Here is an 18301-nt window from a genome sequence, read left to right as displayed (position 1 = left end):
CAGGTCACTTTCGCTGATAACTCGTATATGGACAGATTCAACGGATAAAATGTTCGATGACGGTTATGTCGAAGTAACGGCCTTTTCTCTACGTTTCACCGTGGAACACAAATATCTCTCTGCCATCATTTATTCCGGGGATGACTGAACTTTCCTACTTTACCATCTCAAGACTCTAAGCTTTGTTCCCTCAGGCTCGATAGTTTAGAGTTATAGTTACACATATACACACATAACACTGTTACCTTTCCTTTATTTCGTTGTTACTATAAGTAGATACTAATAAAGAGAGTGGTTTAAACATCAAAACCAGACTCCAGTGTGAACTCTATTGCTGCTGGTTCGTCTCTAAAACGTAACAGTTCGTAACACAGTTTTAAGACCACATCTGAAGTATTTCATACAGTTCTGGTCGCCCCCATTCTCACAAGGATGTCGGGGCTTTGGAGAGGGCGCAGAAGCGGGTTACCAGGATATTGCCTGGATTAGAGGGCATGAGCTGTAACGAGAGGTTGCACAAACTTGTGTTGTTTACTCCAGAGCGGCGCAGGCTGGGGTGAGACTGGACATTTATAAGATTACGAGAGGAATAAATAGAGTGGACAGACGATATATTTTTCCTGGGGGTGAAATGTCTAATACATTTAGGGTGAGAGGAGATGTGAGTGGCATGTTTGCTTCTTTCCAAAGAGTAATGGACAGCTGGAGTCACTGCCCCGGGAAGGGGGTGGGGGGGTGGGTGGAGAGAGAGAGAGAGAGAGAGCGCGCGCGAGGAGGAGTCACGTGATCCGATTTGCCCCTCCCATTTAACCACAGATGAGCTGCAACTCTGCGTCGCTTCCGAGGCCCCGCCCTCCGGATGATGCGCCTATATCTTTGCACATGCTCACAGTCTCCAGGTGGGTTGCGTTCTGCGGATTTGGGATCACTGTCTGGGGGCAGAAGAATCGGTGAGTATTGAGACCGATCCCGGGCGGGGAGATCCAATGCTGGCCTTGAGCCCCGAAATGAGGGCCTATTACTCATTTAGTACCCAGTTATCTGGGCTTGTCAGAAATGTATCGGCTTCACGGAATCTGCATTAAGCGATCCAAACCAGGAGCCCAGGCTGTCTATTTTCTCAGCACTGAAAGGGGAGGCCCGCCAACAGGTCACGTGAGACTGTGCGCCACAGATCGGCCCCGCCCTCCGCTTTGTGACTCACGATCACGTGGTGTGTTGCGAACAAGGTTTACAAGAATAATCTCAGGAATGATCGGCTTTATGTATGAGGAGCATTTGATGGTTGTGGACCTGTGCTCAATGGAGTTCAGAGGGACAGTGGGGTTGGTGGAGGGATGTATGGTTAAGTAAACCTACCGAATGCTGGAAAGCCTGGATACAGTGGACATGGAGAGGATGTTTCCATTAGACGGAGAGTCTGTGATCTGACAGCATAGGCTCAGAATAAAGACGCTTCCCTTTAAAATTGAGGTGAGAAAATTTCTTCAGCCAAAGGATGTCTGATCTGTGGAATTTGTTGCTGCAGAGGGTAGTTGAGGCTGCCATTTGGTTATGTTTATGACAGAGATTAATATATTGATGATTGCTAAGTAGCTTCAGGGTTACAGGAGGAAGGCAGGAATATGGTGTTGGAATGAAAATCAGCCATGGTTGAATGGTGGGCAAACCAGATTGATCGAATCAACTAATTTTGTTCCTGTGTCTTGTGTCTTACCATGACTGAATGATGGCTCCTTCTTCTCCCATATCTTTTTGTGAAGTGTGAGGGACAATAAAAGATTGTTCACTGAGATCATTATATTCAACATTTAAATTTCAATGAGTTTTGCTCTTAGTAGCATTAAGCAGAAATGTTTGGTTCTCCTTACTATTGTCAATGTGCTTCATTATTTTTCATGTTAAAGTTAGACCTGCGGTGAGAGATTTATTGGTATAAAAAACCCAACTGGAAGCAAACCACGACTGAAGATGAGGGAACATCAACAAGTGAACCAGCCCGAGGATTGAGAGCATCAACTGAAGAGAATCCATCTGACTCGGAGATTCCAGTGATTCAGTCAGGAGAAAGTTTGGTGAGTCTCATTTACTCAAACACAGTCCTTTAGACATTACATACCTGTACAAAGGAAGGTGAGAAATAGTTGGAGGGAGACTGAATGTGCCCAGAAGAACCAGTTATGCCTCTGTCAGATCCAGTTGCAATCACTCCAGGTCTGGTAATGTGCTTCCAGCAGCCCAGCCCTTTAAAACCACTGCCATTCTGTGGAAGTCGAATCTGGAAAAAGTCACTCAAAGACCATATAAATACAAACTCTTTACTCCAAGCACCAGGGACTTACTCAGTTAGTCGTTCAAACAGGAACAGTCTGTGACTGTTCCCGCCCAATCCACTAACTGACTAACAATTCCCCTTACACCACAGGTACCCAGATACCCACCACACAAGGCAGGCTGGTTATTTACTATATTACAGCCCCTTAAGATAAATTACAAAATAGTCATAACGGCTTACACACACAGGACAGATTGAAGCTGTCCTATCTCTACGCATGAGTGCACAATTCAGATAAACATCCAGAAACCCTAGCTAGCTACCCTCAAGAAGAAATATGGCTCAGCAAGGCTTGGTACTTTGGCTGATCATCAGCAATGTCTTTCAGAAGAACAGGCGGCTATTGTTTAAGGAAGTGTTAACCCTTTTACATAGTTCACCACTCCCTCCTTTTGATCATTACATGATCAAGCAGTAATTTTTTCACAGAGAAAGCAACCGTGTACAACATTGACTTATCAATGGATAAAAACGGTGCACAACATTAAATATAACAATGATGTGCACAACTATTAAGCCATAATGCAATATCATGCCTCACATATTACCAAACAGGCCTTCAAATACTAACATTTCGACCCTTCGGTGAACCTGTGTAAATCCTGCCCTACTTTCTTGATGCAATCAATCTCCCTGGCAGTGTGCTCGGAAAGGGATGTAATGTTGGTAGACTCATCAGGGATATAGGTGCAGCATTCTATGTCACTAATAGCACAGGTTCCCCCTTTCACAGTGAGGATAAAATCTAAAGCCAAATGATTCTGTACGACTGTTTGCTGGATTGCACTCGTTTCAGTGGAATTGTCTGTTTTCTTGGGCCTGTGTTTCTGTCAGAGCCCCTGCAGTATTGTGGCCAGCTCCTCAAGTGCTGTAGCCAAATTGATTATCTTTGGTGGATTCCTGGCTACTCCATAGGAGAGAAAAGGGATCATCCAAAATCACTCAGTCTCAGTTGTTCCTCTCCGCTGCTGGGCACCTGCAAGTATGGTCAGGATGCATGTTTCCCAGTCTAGGAAGTTGTGTTTGGTGGGAGCCTGAGATACCATCCCTCAGAATACTGACAGCCACAGTCATCTCTGACTGGACCCCAGTTCCTCATCTCTCTTCCCCTGGCGTTATTTGTGAAAGCCCAGGCTGAGAGTTCCTCACTCTGGTTGAGCAGGATTACTGACATTGGAGTCATAGTTTTACTATGCTGCAGAATTTCGGCACAAACCCAGCAGGCCCCTAGTACTACCTGTTCGGCATCGGTGTGACAGAGATACAGAAATGTGTTAACATGGGGACCCTGGATGCTGGGGTGATCCCTCTCAAAGACATAAACACGAATACCAGTGTTACATACCTGTAACAATTTAATTGAACCAGCAGCTATAGACCAGACATGGAGTCTGGTTTTGATATTAACACCACTATCTTTATTTGTATCTACTTATACTATAACAACTTAATCAAAACAATCAAAAGGGACCTTTGGGTTCAAATCCATACATCCCTCAAGGTTGCTGCACAGGTTGATACGGTGGTTAAGAAGACCTATGGTATGCTAGGCTTCATTAACAGGGGGATTGAGTTCAAGAGTAGAGAGGTCATGTTGCAACTCTACAAATCTCTGGTGAGACTGCACTTTAAGAGTATTACGTTCAGTTCTGGTCACCTCATTATAGGAAGGAGGTGGACGCTATGGAGAGGGTGCAGAGGAGATTTACCAGGATGTTGCCTGGTTTGGAGAACAAGTCATATGAATCAAGGTTAGCAGAGCTGGGACTTTTCACTTTGGAGAGTAGAAGAATGAGAGGGGACTTGATAGAGGTCTACAAGATTATGAGAAGCATAGACAGGGTGGATAGTCAGTCTCTGTTTCCCAGGGCAGCAATAGCAAACACCAGAGGGCATATGTACAAAATTAAGGGAGGGAAGTCTAGGGGAGACATCAGTGGTAAGTTTTTTTACACAGAGGGTTGTGGGTGCCTGGAATGACTTGCCAGGGATGGTGTTGGAGGCTATAACATTAGGGCTATTTAAGAGCCTCTTGGACAGGCACATGGATGAAAGAAAAATAGAGGGTTATGTGGTAGTGTGGATTTAGTATATTTTTTAAGGGTTATATGGGTCGGCACAACATGAAGGGCTGAAGGGCCTGTACTGTGCTGTAGTGTTCTATGGTTAACAGTGTTATGTGTATACATATGTGTAAATATAACTCCCAAACCATTGAGCTCAGGGAATACCAAGCTTAGAGTCTGAAGATGGTAAAGTATGAAAGTTCAGCTCATCCCCCGAATAAATGATGAAAGAGAGATATTTGTAATCCAAGGTGAATGTCGAGAGTAGGCAATTGCTTCCAATTCCACAAGTTCCACGGTGATAAAACAGGATAACAGTCGCCGAAGATCTTATCCGTCTTCGTTCCAAATCCACATTTGAATTATCACCAAAACTAGCTGATAACAGGGGTACCGTCTTCAAAGGGAACTACCACCCAGGCAAGGGTTAACACACAGGTAGATTCCACAAGGTACTCTCAATCCAGATCCAACACACAAAGTATTACCGACAGTGATTTCCACAGAATAACTTTCTCACAAGTGGTCACCAGATAACGCACCCAAATCCAGTTAAGGGTTAACAAAAGTTGTAGCCACGGGATACTCCATCAAAATCCCCATATAGATTATAGGAATTATCACCAACAGTGATTTGTCACGGGGTACCCTGTACCAGTGAGTTACCACCCCCAGGCAAGGGTTGGCACAAGTGGTCTTCACAGGACACTGCCAAACATAAAGATCCACTCCGGTGGATCAAACAAAGTGACAATCACACATTCAGTATTGTTCTGTGGGCACAGGAGGGTTCAAACAGCGAACTTCGGCCACTAGGTCCTTTGTTTCGAACCTTCCATCCTCTTTCTTTCTCTCCGTCTGACTGTCCGTCTCTGACTGTCCTTGCTTAAATAAAGCAAACTGCAAGCTATGTAAACACAAGCTGTGAGCAAGTGTAAACACGCTGCAGAGTCAAATAGTTCCACCCCTCCCTCTCCCTCAGTAAGAATAAAACAGCAGCCGAGAAAGCTGGCGGATGACGTCACTCAGGCACTCTCTCTTAAAATGACAGTCCATGGCAAGAAACCTCGAGGTTCGACACACCACTATCAACCAATACATTTTCCTTTATTCCGAGAGAGCCCTTCTACTCAGTTCCTTCAGTAACACGTTTGTAGTCTGTTCGATATATCCACCGAGATTGCCCCTTCAGTCTCAGAGCCGTGGAGTGGTCAGTAACACCTAATATGCTCCTCTCCACCGAGTTCTGAGTTTCCCTCAATCCCAGTTCTTGGTCAGGTCAAAATTCCCAGGTTCTTGGGTGGGATAGTCACTCCTCTCTGCGTGGTAGTTCTCTTCCTTGTAAGCCAATCGTACCTGTGAATGTAATGCTTGGAAAAGTTTGTTTAGTTGGCATATGCATTTCCCCATCTCTTCCCCTAGGGTATGCATATCCAATTTACCTGGTAGACTTTCTGAGAACAATGGTGCACAAGGTCTTGGTCCACAGGGTGTCCTCATGGGCCGTCCATAAATGATTTCAGCTGGTGACAACACTGATTTCCCCTGTGGGGTGACCCTCATGTGGAATAGGTCTAACAGTAGGACCTTCAACCAAGTGAGTCCAGTCTCCGCTGTTAGTTTGGCCAACTTACTCTTCAGAGCGCCATTGACACTTTACAATAAGCCAGCGGCCCGTGGGTGGTGTACAGAGTGGAATTGTTGCTTGATAGCTAGTTTGTTACACACCCCTTCGCTTGCTTTCGCCACGAAGTGTGGGCCATTGTCAGAGCTCAGCATCTCTGGCAGGCCGTACCTGGGAATTATATCCCATAATAATACCTTCACAACAGTCATAACAGTATTATTGGTAGTTGGAATAGCTTCAATCCATCTATGAAATGCATCTATAATAACTAAGCAGTATCTATAGCAATGTACTCTAGGCAATTCAGTAACATCAACTTGTAGACACGAACATGGTCAAGGGAGTCGTACCCGGTGTGCAGGGTGCAGGTTAGCAACCAATCCCTCCTTTTCCAGGTGTGTACATAATTGACCAATATAGGTAAAAACTGTGTAGGAACACAAACCTGTCCCACTGTGGTGATCCAAAAACCTGGGTCGGGGTCTTTCTGGCACCCCATCTGGGACCACAGCTTGCACTCCTCCTCACAGGTGTCCCCCTGAGAAGTACGTAACTCTCGCATGTCTGGCAAACTTGTTCTGCCTGAGTCATGGAGGATTGCTTGATGGGAACCCGAGGAGACTACAACTATCGAGGATTGTGCAGCACTTTTCGCTGTGTAATCTGCTAAAGCATTGGGTTTAGTGACCTGTTTGGACATGCGGGTGTGGGCCGCACATTAATAATGGCCAGAACTCAAGGTAGCTGCGGAGCAGTGAGTAAGTTGTTTACAAAGGTGGCATTACTAATGGGGTGGCCAGAGCAAGTCAGGAATCCCCATGTTCCCAGAGAGCCCGGTAGTCATGTACATCTCCAAATGCATAACGGGAGTCCGTGTAATTGTTCTCACTTTTATCTGTTGTTCGGATACAGGCACAAGTCAGAGCAAACAGCTCAGGCTTCTGGATGAGACGGCTGTTTCAAAAGAATCCCGCTCAATTACTTCACTGTCAGTTACTATCGCATCACCAGAATATTGTTTCCCTGCTGGATCCACAAAAGGGCTTCCATTCTCATAAAACATTGCCTCGGGCTTGAGGGGATATAGCAGAATGGATGGGAATCTCTGTCCTCTTTTCATGGTGATCCAGATGGGGGGCAGTTTTAGAAATTAACAAGCAAGGCCAATTTCATGGCCTGAAATTGCGCAAAGATGGGGTACAGCCTCTTGGGTTCAGTCAATATTAAAAGAGTGTCTTACCAGATGTCCTGTCTTCACCTGAGTCCTTCCAGTATCAGAGTTGGCATGCGGCCAAGTCTGGCCAGCCTCCCTTGGTGCTGGAGGCTTGTTTCATCAGGGTGTAGGCAAGGAACCCTAGGCTCTTTGGCTTGAACCCAAGGCAAACCCTCACGGTGTATGGGGAACCACCTGTCCTGTTTGTCACCAAAGGAAATCCGGAACTTCGGCCAGTAGTACAATGTTCTCTCTTCCTTTAACTGCTCTAACGTGACTGGGAACTTTGTCCCTAGAGGGGCAAATAATACTGGCTTTACTCAATCCCCCTGGAATTCCACTTGCAGTGGCTGTGTATGTGAATACGTGCGTTCCGTGCCTTCGAACCCAGACAGAGTGATTGTAGTGTTTGATAGCTGGAATCCATTTTCCGATATTACTTCCTGATTGAGAGTGGCTGTGGTTGTCGGCATATCAATCATAAACAGAATTGGAATTCCAGCAACTTGCAATGTTCCGTTGGGCTCTTCCTGAGGGATGGTACTCACGGCAGGAAGCATCCTAGCTTGTTAATTTGAAAACGGGTTGTTGTCCCCACCTGTCTCTTGGTAGGTTTTTCTTCCCATTTCTGATCCCCAGATATCGCCCTCTTGTGTCCTTCTTCCCACTGAACATCTTCACCTTTAATATTAGTTCCCTTCAGGGTTGATTGGGATTTGAAAGTCAGGTCCCAACAATATGTTAAAGCTCGTCACATTCGATTTTGGTCATTGTCAGACCATCCATGTTATTTGTTTTAATCATGTTGGCTAACTTAGTTGGTAAGTATTGGAGCAGTAGGGAGTTAAACTGGGGGGACAGATTCCCGCCTTTAAAGGCTTGGTCAGATGTTGTTCAGTCCTCAGATGGAATCAGCAATCAAATGGCTGAGCATGGTGCGATGAATGTGCTGAGCTGTGTATATCATAAAGCAAGAAGCATCGTAGGAAAGCCAGATGAGCTGAGGACAGGGAATTATGATATTGTAGCCATGATTGGGACTTTGTTGCACCCAAAAGTCTGAGGGATTTAGAGGAACAAGTTTTTAGAGAGATTGCAGACCATGCCAAGAAACAAAGGTTGATGCAGTAAGTGATTTTAACTTTCCATATATTGACTAGGACTCCCATAATGTAAAAGGACTAGATGGGGTAGAGTTTGTCAAATGTGCCCTTAATCAGTGCGTAGGATTCCCAACGTAGAGGTGTGCAATAAGCTGTTAGGAAATGATCCAGGGCTGATGACAGAAATTAGTGATCGTAATGCCATGAGATTCAAAAGTAAATATGGAAAAAGAGAGGTCTGGACCATGGATTGATGTTCTAAATTGGAGAAAGGTCAATTTTGATGGTATCAGAAAGGATCTGATAAGTGTGGTTTGTTACTGGCTGTTTTCTGGCAAAGGAGTACTTGGTAAGTGTGAGGCCTTCAGAAGTGAAATTTTGAGTGTGTTGAGTTTGTATGTGTCTGTCAAAATAAACGTTGAAAGGTAACTGATGCAGGGAACCTTGGTTTTCAAGAGATATTGAGGCCCCGGATATTTTATTCTTCTGAATGCCTCAGACTGTTGGGTGCTACCAAGACTCATTAATGACTACAAATCATAAATCCATGCGAGCTCATCTGACTTTATTTTTAGTCATCTTCTGTTGGTTTCTAAAAGCTTCCCAATAGTTTTTGCTCTTGGTTGTTTGCTCTCTCTTTGGTTTTTCTGTTGCTTTGGCTTCTCATTTTAACCATGGTTGTGTTCTCCTGCCTTTCCTAAGCTTCCACTTCATTGGGCTGCATCGATCACTCAGCTGCCGAATTGCTCCCAGAAACTCCAGCCATTGCTGCTCTGTTGTCACTGCTACCTTTCCCCTTACAAGTTTGGCCAGCTTCTCTGTCATAGAAACATGGAGAAGTTCAGTAGAGAAACAGGCTATTTGGCCCACCTAGTCAATGCCGAGAACACATTTAAGCTGTCTAATTCAACTACCTGCACTGGGACAATCACCCTTCATGCCCCTACCATCCAAGTACCTATCAAACTTCTCTTATTGTTGAAACCGGGCTTATATTCACCACTTTTGCTGGCATCTCATTCCCCACTCTCACGACCATTTCATTAGAGAGCTTTCCCAAATGGTACCGTTAAATTTTCACCTTCCCCACTTACCCATGACCTCTGGTTGTCATCCTACCCAACCTCAGCGGAAAAAGCTGTTTGCATTTACCCTATCTATACCCTCATAATTCTAACAGATCCTCAAAGCAAACTTACTTTCTAATGCTCAGAGACTTTTTTAGGTTTATAAAGTGATGAAGGGCATTGATCGTGTGGATAGTCAGAGGTTTTTGCCCCAGGGTTGAAATGGCTAACACGAGAGGGCATAGCTTTAAGGTGCTTGGAAATAGCTACCGAGGGGATGGCAAGGGTAAATTTTTTACCTAGAAAATAGTGCGTGCGTGTAATCCACTGCCAGCAGCGGTGGTCGAGGCAGATACAATAGGGTGTTTTAACAGCCTCTTAGATAGGCACATGGAGCTTAGAAAAATAGAGGGCTATTTGCTAGGGAAATTCTAGGCAGTTTCTAGAGTAAGTTACGTGGTTGGCACAATGTTGTAGGCTGAATGGCCTGGAATATGATGTAGATTTCAATGCTCAATGTTCTATGTTGAACAGTGAAATAACATCTCTTCTTTAATCTGTACAGTGTCCATGATTTTAATGTGGCTTTTTCACACTCCAATAGAACCTTTGTCTATCTCCTGAGTAAATAGAGATGAAAACATATTTAAGATCTCCCCCATCTGCTTTGGTTCCATACGTGGATTGCCATTCTGGTCTTACAGTGAACCAACTTTGTGCCTTACAATCCTTTTGCTCTTAATCTATCCCTGGAGTCCTTGATGATTAATCTTTTCTGCAAGGGCAACCTCATGTCTTCTCTTAGCCATCCTGATTTATCTCTTATGTGTTCTCTTGTATTTTTTACACTTCAAAAGAACCTGCCTGCCGATCCCTGTTATGCAACTCCATTTTGTGCTTCACCAGTGTCTCAATATATCTTGAAATCCAAGGTTCCCTGCAGTTTCTATCTTTACCTTTTATTCTGACAAACACATACCAACTTTGTACTTTCAAAATTTCACTTTGAAGGCCTCCCACTGACCAAGCACACCTTTGCCATAAAGCAGCCTGTCCCAGTCCACAGTTGCCAGATCCTAGTGTCTTAATTCCAGGTGTTGATCCATTCCCTGAACACATCCACCTTTCCTATCATGCACCTTGCATTGAGATATACAGGGCTCAGCATATTCACTGCATCATGCTCAATGTTTTTCATTCCTGACTTTGTCTGAGTTCTGAACAACACCTGTCTTCAAAACCCCTCCACTATCTGTTCTGTTATTCAGGCATCCATTCCCCCTGCAAATTTAGTTTAACCCCACTTACCCCCACCCCCCAACATGCAGCTGTATCATCCCTTTGTTTTGATAGTGTTTTGATCACTCCCAGATCAATAAAAAGGAGGTGCATACAGGCAGATAGGAACAAATGGGCTACTTATGAGATACAGGAAATTCAAGTGAACACTGATGAAAGAAGGCATGGATTCTGCAGATATGTTAAGTGCAAAAAATTGCAAGGGAAAAAATTAATCCTTTGCAAGATCAGAATGGTAATCCATATGAGGAGACAAAATAGATTGGGGAGATTTTTTCTGCATTCGTATTTACTCAGGAGATTGACACAGAGTCTGTAGATGTGAGGCAAAGTAGCATCAGCTTCATGGACACTGTACAGATTACAGAGGTAATCTTGTTGCCGTATGAAGGAAAATTACCAGGAATATATCCCCAGTGCCTGACAAATTGTTCCCTCGGACCCTGTGGAAGACAAGTGCAGAAGTTGTAGTGGCCCAAGCACAGATATTTAAATCATCCTTAGTGACAGGTGAGGTACTGGAAGATTGGAGGACAGCCAATGTTGTTCTGCTGTTCAAGAAAGGCTCTAAAAATAAACTAAGAAATTGTACCTTGGTAAGCTTGACATCAGTAGGGGGAAAGTTATTCTAACATATGTGCAGGAACTGGATATATAAGTATTTGGATCGATGTGGACTGATTAAGGATGGATAGCATAGCTTTGTGCATGGTAGGTCATGTCTAACCAATCTTATAGAGTCTCGAGGAAGTTATCAGGGAAGTGGATGAAGGCAAGGCAGTGGATGTTGTCTACATGGACTTCGGCAAGGCACTTGACAAAGTCTTATATGGGAGGTTGGTCAAGAAGGTTCAGTCACTCAACATTCAAGATGAGATAGTAAATCGGACGAGACACTGTCTTTGGGAGAAGCCAGAGTATGGTAGCAGATGTTTACCTCTCTGACTGGAACCCTTTGACCAGTGGTGTGTCATAGGGATCAGTGCTGGATCTGATGTTGTTTGTCATCTATATCAGTAATCTGGATTACTGTGGTTAACTGCATCAGTAAATTTGTTGATGACAACAAGATTGGGGTGTAGTGGACAGCAAGGAAGATGATCATGGCTTATAGTGCGACCTGGACCAGCTGGAAAAATGGTTTGCGAAATGGAAAATGAAATTCAATGCAGACAAGAGTGAGGTGTTGTATTTGACTGGTTGGGCACTGAGGAGTGTTGTAGAAGAAAGGGACCTGGGAATACAAGTCCGTAATTCACTGAAAGTGGTGCCACAGTTAGATAGAGATGGAAAGAAAGATTTCGGCCCATCGGCCTTCATGAACCAAAGCACTATCAACAGTAGGTAGATGTTATGTTGACTTGTAGAAGGTATTGGTGAGGCCTAATTTGGAATATTTTGTGCAGTGTTGGTCACCTACCTACATGAAAGTTGTAAAAGAGGTTCTGAGAGTTCAGAGAAAATTCACAAGGATGTTGCCAGGTCTGGGCGACTTTGGTAACAAGGAAAGATTGAACAGGATAGGATTTTATTCCTTGGAATGTAGAAGATTGAGGGGAGATTTGATTGTGATAGAGGGGCATAGATAGACTAAATACAAGCTGGCTTTTACCACGGAGATGGTGTGCGACTACAACCAGAAGCCATGGGTTAAGGGTGAAAGGTGAAATGTTAAGGGGAAATGTGAGGGGAAACTTCTTCACACAGATGGTTATCTGGGTGTGGAATGAGCAGCCAACACAAGTGGAGAATTCGAGCTGAATTTAAGGAGGTTTGTGTAGGTACCTGAATGGTAGGGTTGTGGGAGTGGGCAGTTTAAATAGTTTAGCACAAACTAGATTGTCCAAAGGGCCTGTTTCTGTGTTGGTACTTTTCTGCAAGGGCCTGAAATAATTCAAAGATTCACTCTGTGTCCATTGAACAGCTGTGTGGACCAACTATTCATCTCAGCAGGAAATTTTTATAAGGCATTAAAACTGTGGCACTTTAAGTTAATAATACATATGGGAAAATTCCAGCTGCCCATTAAGAAAGACTATTTGTGTGAGAATGTTTCAGTTACTGTGTGGCCAGGCACCCATGCAGCTCAGCAGGAACAGGGAATAATACCAATGGAGAGAGCCAAACTGAGCCAGGTCACAGATTTGAGATGGCAGAAATGCCCCATTCCTATAGAAACAAGAAGAGCATCAGGGAATTGATGGTTATTCCAGATACCAGCACTGTGCCCAGTTAGAAGTTGATTTCTCTGTCCAACTTGGGTGGAACCTCACTATAACAGTGTGATGCTGGATCAAACCTTGGCAACTCAAGTAATCTCATCTGAAGTGTTGTCCTACTCCCGTTGATGCATTTTGTAAATCTTTTTACAGGTTAAAAACGAGAAGGAATTTGTCTCCCAGAAGCTCAAACATGGCACACCAGTTTTGCTGTCTCTGTCTAGATATTTAAGAGGTGAAGCAAGGGATTCAATCAACCTTCCTATCTGATCAGACTACGGGGCAGGATTCACTCAGTCATTTGACCAACTGGCACCTCCATTATTTTACACAGGGGAGAGCCCATTCTTCTGCTCAGGCTGTGGGAATGGATTCAGTCAGTCATCTCAACTGAAGGTACATCAGTAAGTTCACATTGGGCAAGGTCATTCACCTGTTCTGTGTGTAAAAAAAATATTTAGTCTGTCATCCCACCTGTGGACCCACCAGTCAGAAGCTGGTCATCTGCTAAATTTCTGGGGAAGGATTCACTCGGTCATCTGACCTAATGGCTCACCAGTCAGTTCACACAAGGGAGAAGCCATTCACCTGCTCAGACTGCGGTAAGGGATTTACTCGGTCATCTGACCTAAAGGTACATCAGCGAGTTCACACTGGGGAGAAGCCATTCACCTGCTCAGTCTGTGGGAAGGGATTCACTCGGTCATCCTACCTGCAGAATCATAAGCAAGTTCACACTGGGGAGAAGCCATTCATCTGCCTAGAATGCGGGAAGAAATTCACTTCGTCATCCAGCCTGCGGAGTCATCAGCGAGTTCACACTGGGGAGAAGCCATTCATCTGCTTAGAATGTGGGAAGAAATTCATTTCGTCATCCAGCCTGCTGAGTCATCAGCGAGTTCACACTGGAGAGAAACCGTTCACCTGCTCAGAATGTGGGAAGGGATTCACTCATTCATCCAGCCTACAGAGACACCAGCAATCTCACACTGGAGAGAAGTCGTTCACCTGCTCAGTCTGTGGGAAGGAATTCACTCAGTTATCCAACCTGCAGAGTCATCAGCGAGTTCACACTGGAGAGAAGCCATTCACCTGCTCAGAATGCGGGAAGGGATTCACTTTCTCATCGACACTTAAGGTACACCAGCGAGTTCACACCAGGGAGAAACCGTTCACCTGCTCAGTCTGTGGGAAGAGATTCACTTTCTCATCTAACCTGAAGGTACATCAGGTGGTTCACACTGGGGAGTGGCCGTTCACCTGTTCAGTCTGTGGGAAGGGATTCATTAACTCAACTGAACTGATAGTTCATCAACGAGTTCACACTGGAGAGAGGCCATTCACCTGCTCAGACTGTGGGAAGGGATTCATTAAGTCAGATGAACTGAAGGTTCATCAGCGAGTTCACACTGGGGAGAGGCCGTTTACCTGCTCAGACTGTGGGAAGGGATTCACTTCCTCATCTAACCTGATGACACACCAGCGAGTTCACACCGGGGAGCGGCCGTTCACTTGCTCGAACTGTGGGATGAGATTCGCACGGTTATTCACCCTACAGTGTCACCAGCGAGTTCACACTGGGGAGAAGCCATTCACCTGCTCAGACTGTGGGAAGAGATTCACTCAGTCATCTGACCTAAAGGCTCACCAGCGATTTCACACCAAGGAGTGTCCATTCACCTGCTCGGACTGTGGGAAGGGATTCACTTTGGAATCGACTCTAGTGAAACACCAGCGAGTTCACACTGGGAAGAAGCCATTCACCTGCTCAGTCTGTGGGAAGGGATTCACTTGCTCATCCCAACTGAAGGTACATCAGCAACTTCACACTGGGGAGAAGCCATTCACTTGCTCAGAATGTGGTAAGGGATTCACTATGTCATCTCACCTACTGATACACCAGCGAGTTCACACTGGGGAGAAGCCGTTCACCTGCTCAGACTGTGGAAAGGGATTCACTTGCTCATCCCAACTGAAGGTACATCAGCGAGTTCACACTGGGGAGAAGCCATTCACCTGCTCAGAATGTGGGAAGGGATTCAGTCGGTCATCCAGCCTACAGAGTCATCAGCGAGTTCACACTGGGGAGAAGCCATTCACCTGCTCAGAATGTGGGAAGAGATTCACTCGGTCATCCCACCTACTGAAACATCAGCGAGTTCACACTAGGGAGAAGCCGTTCACCTGCTCAGACTGTGGGCAGGGATTCAGACTGTCATCCCACCTACTGAGACATCAGCGAGTTCACACTGGGGAGAAGTCGTTCACCTGCTTAGACTGCGGGAAGGGTTTCACTCGGATATCCAACCTGCAGAGTCATCAGCGAGTTCACACTGGGGTGAAGCCATTCACCTGCTCAGAATGCGGGAAGGCATTCACTCGGTCATCCACCCGACAGAGACACCAGAAAGTTCACACTGGGAAGAAGCCATTCACCTGCTCAGTCTGTGGGAAGGGATTCACTCAGTCCTCCACCCTACAGAAACACCAGTCAGTTCACACATTCTGAGCTATTCACCTGCTCAGAATGTTGGAAAGGATTCATTCAGTCATCCCAACTACTGGCACACCAGTCAGTTCTCATTGTTATTAATCCCTTGCTTTTGCTTGCTGAGGACATTCATTTTAAGAGAGAGAGTGATTAAGAAGGCAAATCAGTCTGGCTTGCAGCTTGTTTACATCACTCACAGCTTGTTTAGTTTTAACCGAGGAATCAGACACTCAGAGTCAGATGGAGATAAAGGAGGAAAAATGGAAGGATCGAAACCAGGGAACTAGTGGCCAAGAGTCACTGTTTAGAGCTTTCCTATGCCCACAAGTGTGGGTTAAGTATTCATTCACCATGCATCGAATGTGTGGTTGTCACCTTGTTTGATCCATAGGTGTGGATCAGATTTAAGGTATCCTGTGAAGACTACTTTTGTGTTAACGCTTGGTGGGGTGTGGTGTGATAATACACTTGAAGATGATACCCCTTGTGACAAGTCACTTTCGGTGATAATTCGTATGTGGATTTGGAACGATGAAGCATAAAATCTACAGCAACTGTTCTCTCATTTTACTACAATGGAACCTTTGGAATTCGACGTAATTGCCTTCTCTCGACATTTACCCTGGATTACAAATATCTCTCTCTCGTTACCTATTCCGTGGATGAACTGAACTTCCATACTTTACCATCTCAAGACTCTCAAGCCTTGTTTCCCCCAAGCTCAATAGTTTGGGAGTTATATTTTGTTACGCCCCAACCTCTGAGGGGCCGAAGGGTACAACGTAGCCCCCTCCTTTTTGAGAATCGCAAGATCGCTATGAATTCAGGTCAGGAGACCCAGGAAATGAGAGAAAGACACGCAGAATCCACATGGGGTTTTTAATGTCCCAGCCCCTCAGCGATACAAAGCCACGGGAAATGGTCATTGTCACTTGGAGATGGAATAGTGTATTGAGTTCCGTACTATTTAGTTGAAGCCCTCAGGGAATGAGCCGAGGGGGCTGGCTGAGAGATTGCATCATTCCAACCTGATTGACATCTGAGAACCTGTGAGTAACGATAAAAGAGGGTCTGGGGAACAACCCCTTTAGACGCACCAGGGAAACGATAGAAATCCCGTCTGTCCATCCTTGCCCGGATGACGAGTTTTCCACGGAACGGCTTAGCTAAAGGACCGACTACAAAAACAGAACTCTCGAAGGATTGACATCATAAAAAGGAAAGCCGGCAAGTTTGAAACATCTCTCTCTCTTGACTCCAACAAAAGGCTGCAGCCTGCAAAAAACTTGAGTGACTTTTATATTTCCATCGGACAATACATTATCTCCTAGACAACGATAGAATTTTTTCTTATTGATTATTATTATACCCGCGCTTTTAGAATTAGTATTGACGACGTATATTATCTGTATGTTTGCATTGAAATTATTTTTGTGTATATTTTTCAATAAATACTGTTAAAAATGGTACCATCAGACTTCAACGGACCTCTCTATCTTTGCTGGTAAGTAACCCAGTTATGGGGTACGTAGCAACTTGGGGTTCTCGTCTTGAGATTTGACATCAAATTGGGAGGCCAGTGAATCGGGAAAAGGAGTCCAAACTTGCATCTGGTACACGGGTAGCCAGACGGGAAACCAGCAAAGATGGATGTGGATGAATTTATAGAAAACCCGACTCTGGAACCGCTAGAGGCGGCCACCAAATTGGACTTGATAAATATGGCGAAGGGGCTAAATCTCGCAGAGGTGAGGTTGTCAATGAAAAAGCCAGAGGTGCGAATGGCCATAACTCAGTATTGTATTGTGAAGAATGTGTTTACAGTTGAGGTATTGGAAAATATCCCTGAAAAGGTACCAGCTAGTGGGACGGCTCAATTATAGTTTGAGAAATTAAGGTTGGAATATGAAATTAAATTAAAGCAGCTGGAAGCAGCTGAGAAGGAGAAAGGCAGAGCTGAGAAGGAGAAAGAAAGAGCCGACAAACAAAGGGAGCATGCGCTCCAGCTAAAGGAGTTAGAGGTGAAACGGGAGCATGAGCTCCAGCTAAAGGGGTTAGAGGTGAAAAAAGAGCAGGACAGAGCTGAGAAGCAAAGAGAGCATGAAATTCAGTTAAAACAGCTGGAGGCAGCTAAAAAGGAAAAGGAGAGAGCCGAGAAGGAGAGAGAGAATGAGGAGGCAGAGAAAGAGGCAAAATGACTTGGATATGGAAAAGTTAAGGCAAGAGCGAAGAGCTCAAGGGTCAGACCGAGAGGAGCGTTTTAATGTTAGTCGGGAGTTGAGGTTAGTACCTTCATTCGAGGAAAGGGATGTTGAAAGTTATTTCTTGCTTTTTGAAAAGGTGGCAGTGTATCAGAATTGGCCCAAAGAGCAGTGGGTGGCGTTGTTACAAAGTGTGTTAAAAGGGAAAGCACAACGGGCATATGTGGCGTTGTCTATGGAGGAGGACGAGGCGGAGAATTATGACTAAGTAAAAGCGGCCATTCTCCGTACTTACGAATTGGTACCTGAAGCGTATAGACAAAAGTTCAGAAATCTAAAGGAAGGGTGGAATCAGATGTATACCGAGTTTACCTATGAGAAGGGTGTGCTCTTGGATTGTTGGTGTACAGCAGAAATAGTGGAAGAGGATTTTTGGCGTCTCGGGGAGGTAATTCTGATTGAAGAATTTAAAAGTGGTTTTTCGGAGGATATCCGGATGTATTTGAATGAGAAGCCTATTACGTCCATCTCCAAATTTGCTAGGTTCGCAGATGAATATGCCCTAACCCACAAGACAAAGCTTACCTCGAATAAAAGTTCCCAGAGAGATCGTGGGAACGATAGAGAAAGCCCGCTGGCTGAGGCAGAGGTCCCGCCGGCAGTTACTGGTAAGATTGGGG

General features: G+C 44.9%; 1 protein-coding gene across 5 annotated transcripts; it reads left to right on the top strand.

Moving 5' to 3' along the window:
• The first annotated feature begins 828 nt into the window (after window positions 1–828).
• LOC132388441 (zinc finger protein 850-like) lies at window positions 829–16889 on the top strand. Of its 5 annotated transcripts, none has more exons than XM_059960790.1 (3): window positions 829–950; window positions 1912–2075; window positions 13083–16889. In XM_059960790.1, the coding sequence occupies exon 3, from the start codon at window positions 13477–13479 to the stop codon at window positions 15436–15438; it is 1962 nt and encodes a 653-aa protein (XP_059816773.1). In that variant the 5' UTR covers window positions 829–950; window positions 1912–2075; window positions 13083–13476; the 3' UTR covers window positions 15439–16889. The 5 variants fall into 5 exon arrangements, with proteins under 5 accessions (XP_059816773.1, XP_059816775.1, XP_059816772.1 ...); XM_059960792.1 differs by having other exon boundaries at window positions 872–899; XM_059960789.1 differs by having other exon boundaries at window positions 875–950; window positions 1908–2075.
• The last annotated feature ends 1412 nt before the right edge of the window (window positions 16890–18301 follow it).

Source organism: Hypanus sabinus, unplaced genomic scaffold (assembly GCF_030144855.1).
Source record: "Hypanus sabinus isolate sHypSab1 unplaced genomic scaffold, sHypSab1.hap1 scaffold_325, whole genome shotgun sequence".
Taxonomy (NCBI): Eukaryota; Metazoa; Chordata; class Chondrichthyes; order Myliobatiformes; family Dasyatidae; genus Hypanus; species Hypanus sabinus.
The sequence above is the reverse complement of the archived record's forward strand: the minus strand, read 5'-3'. Positions and strand labels throughout refer to the sequence as shown.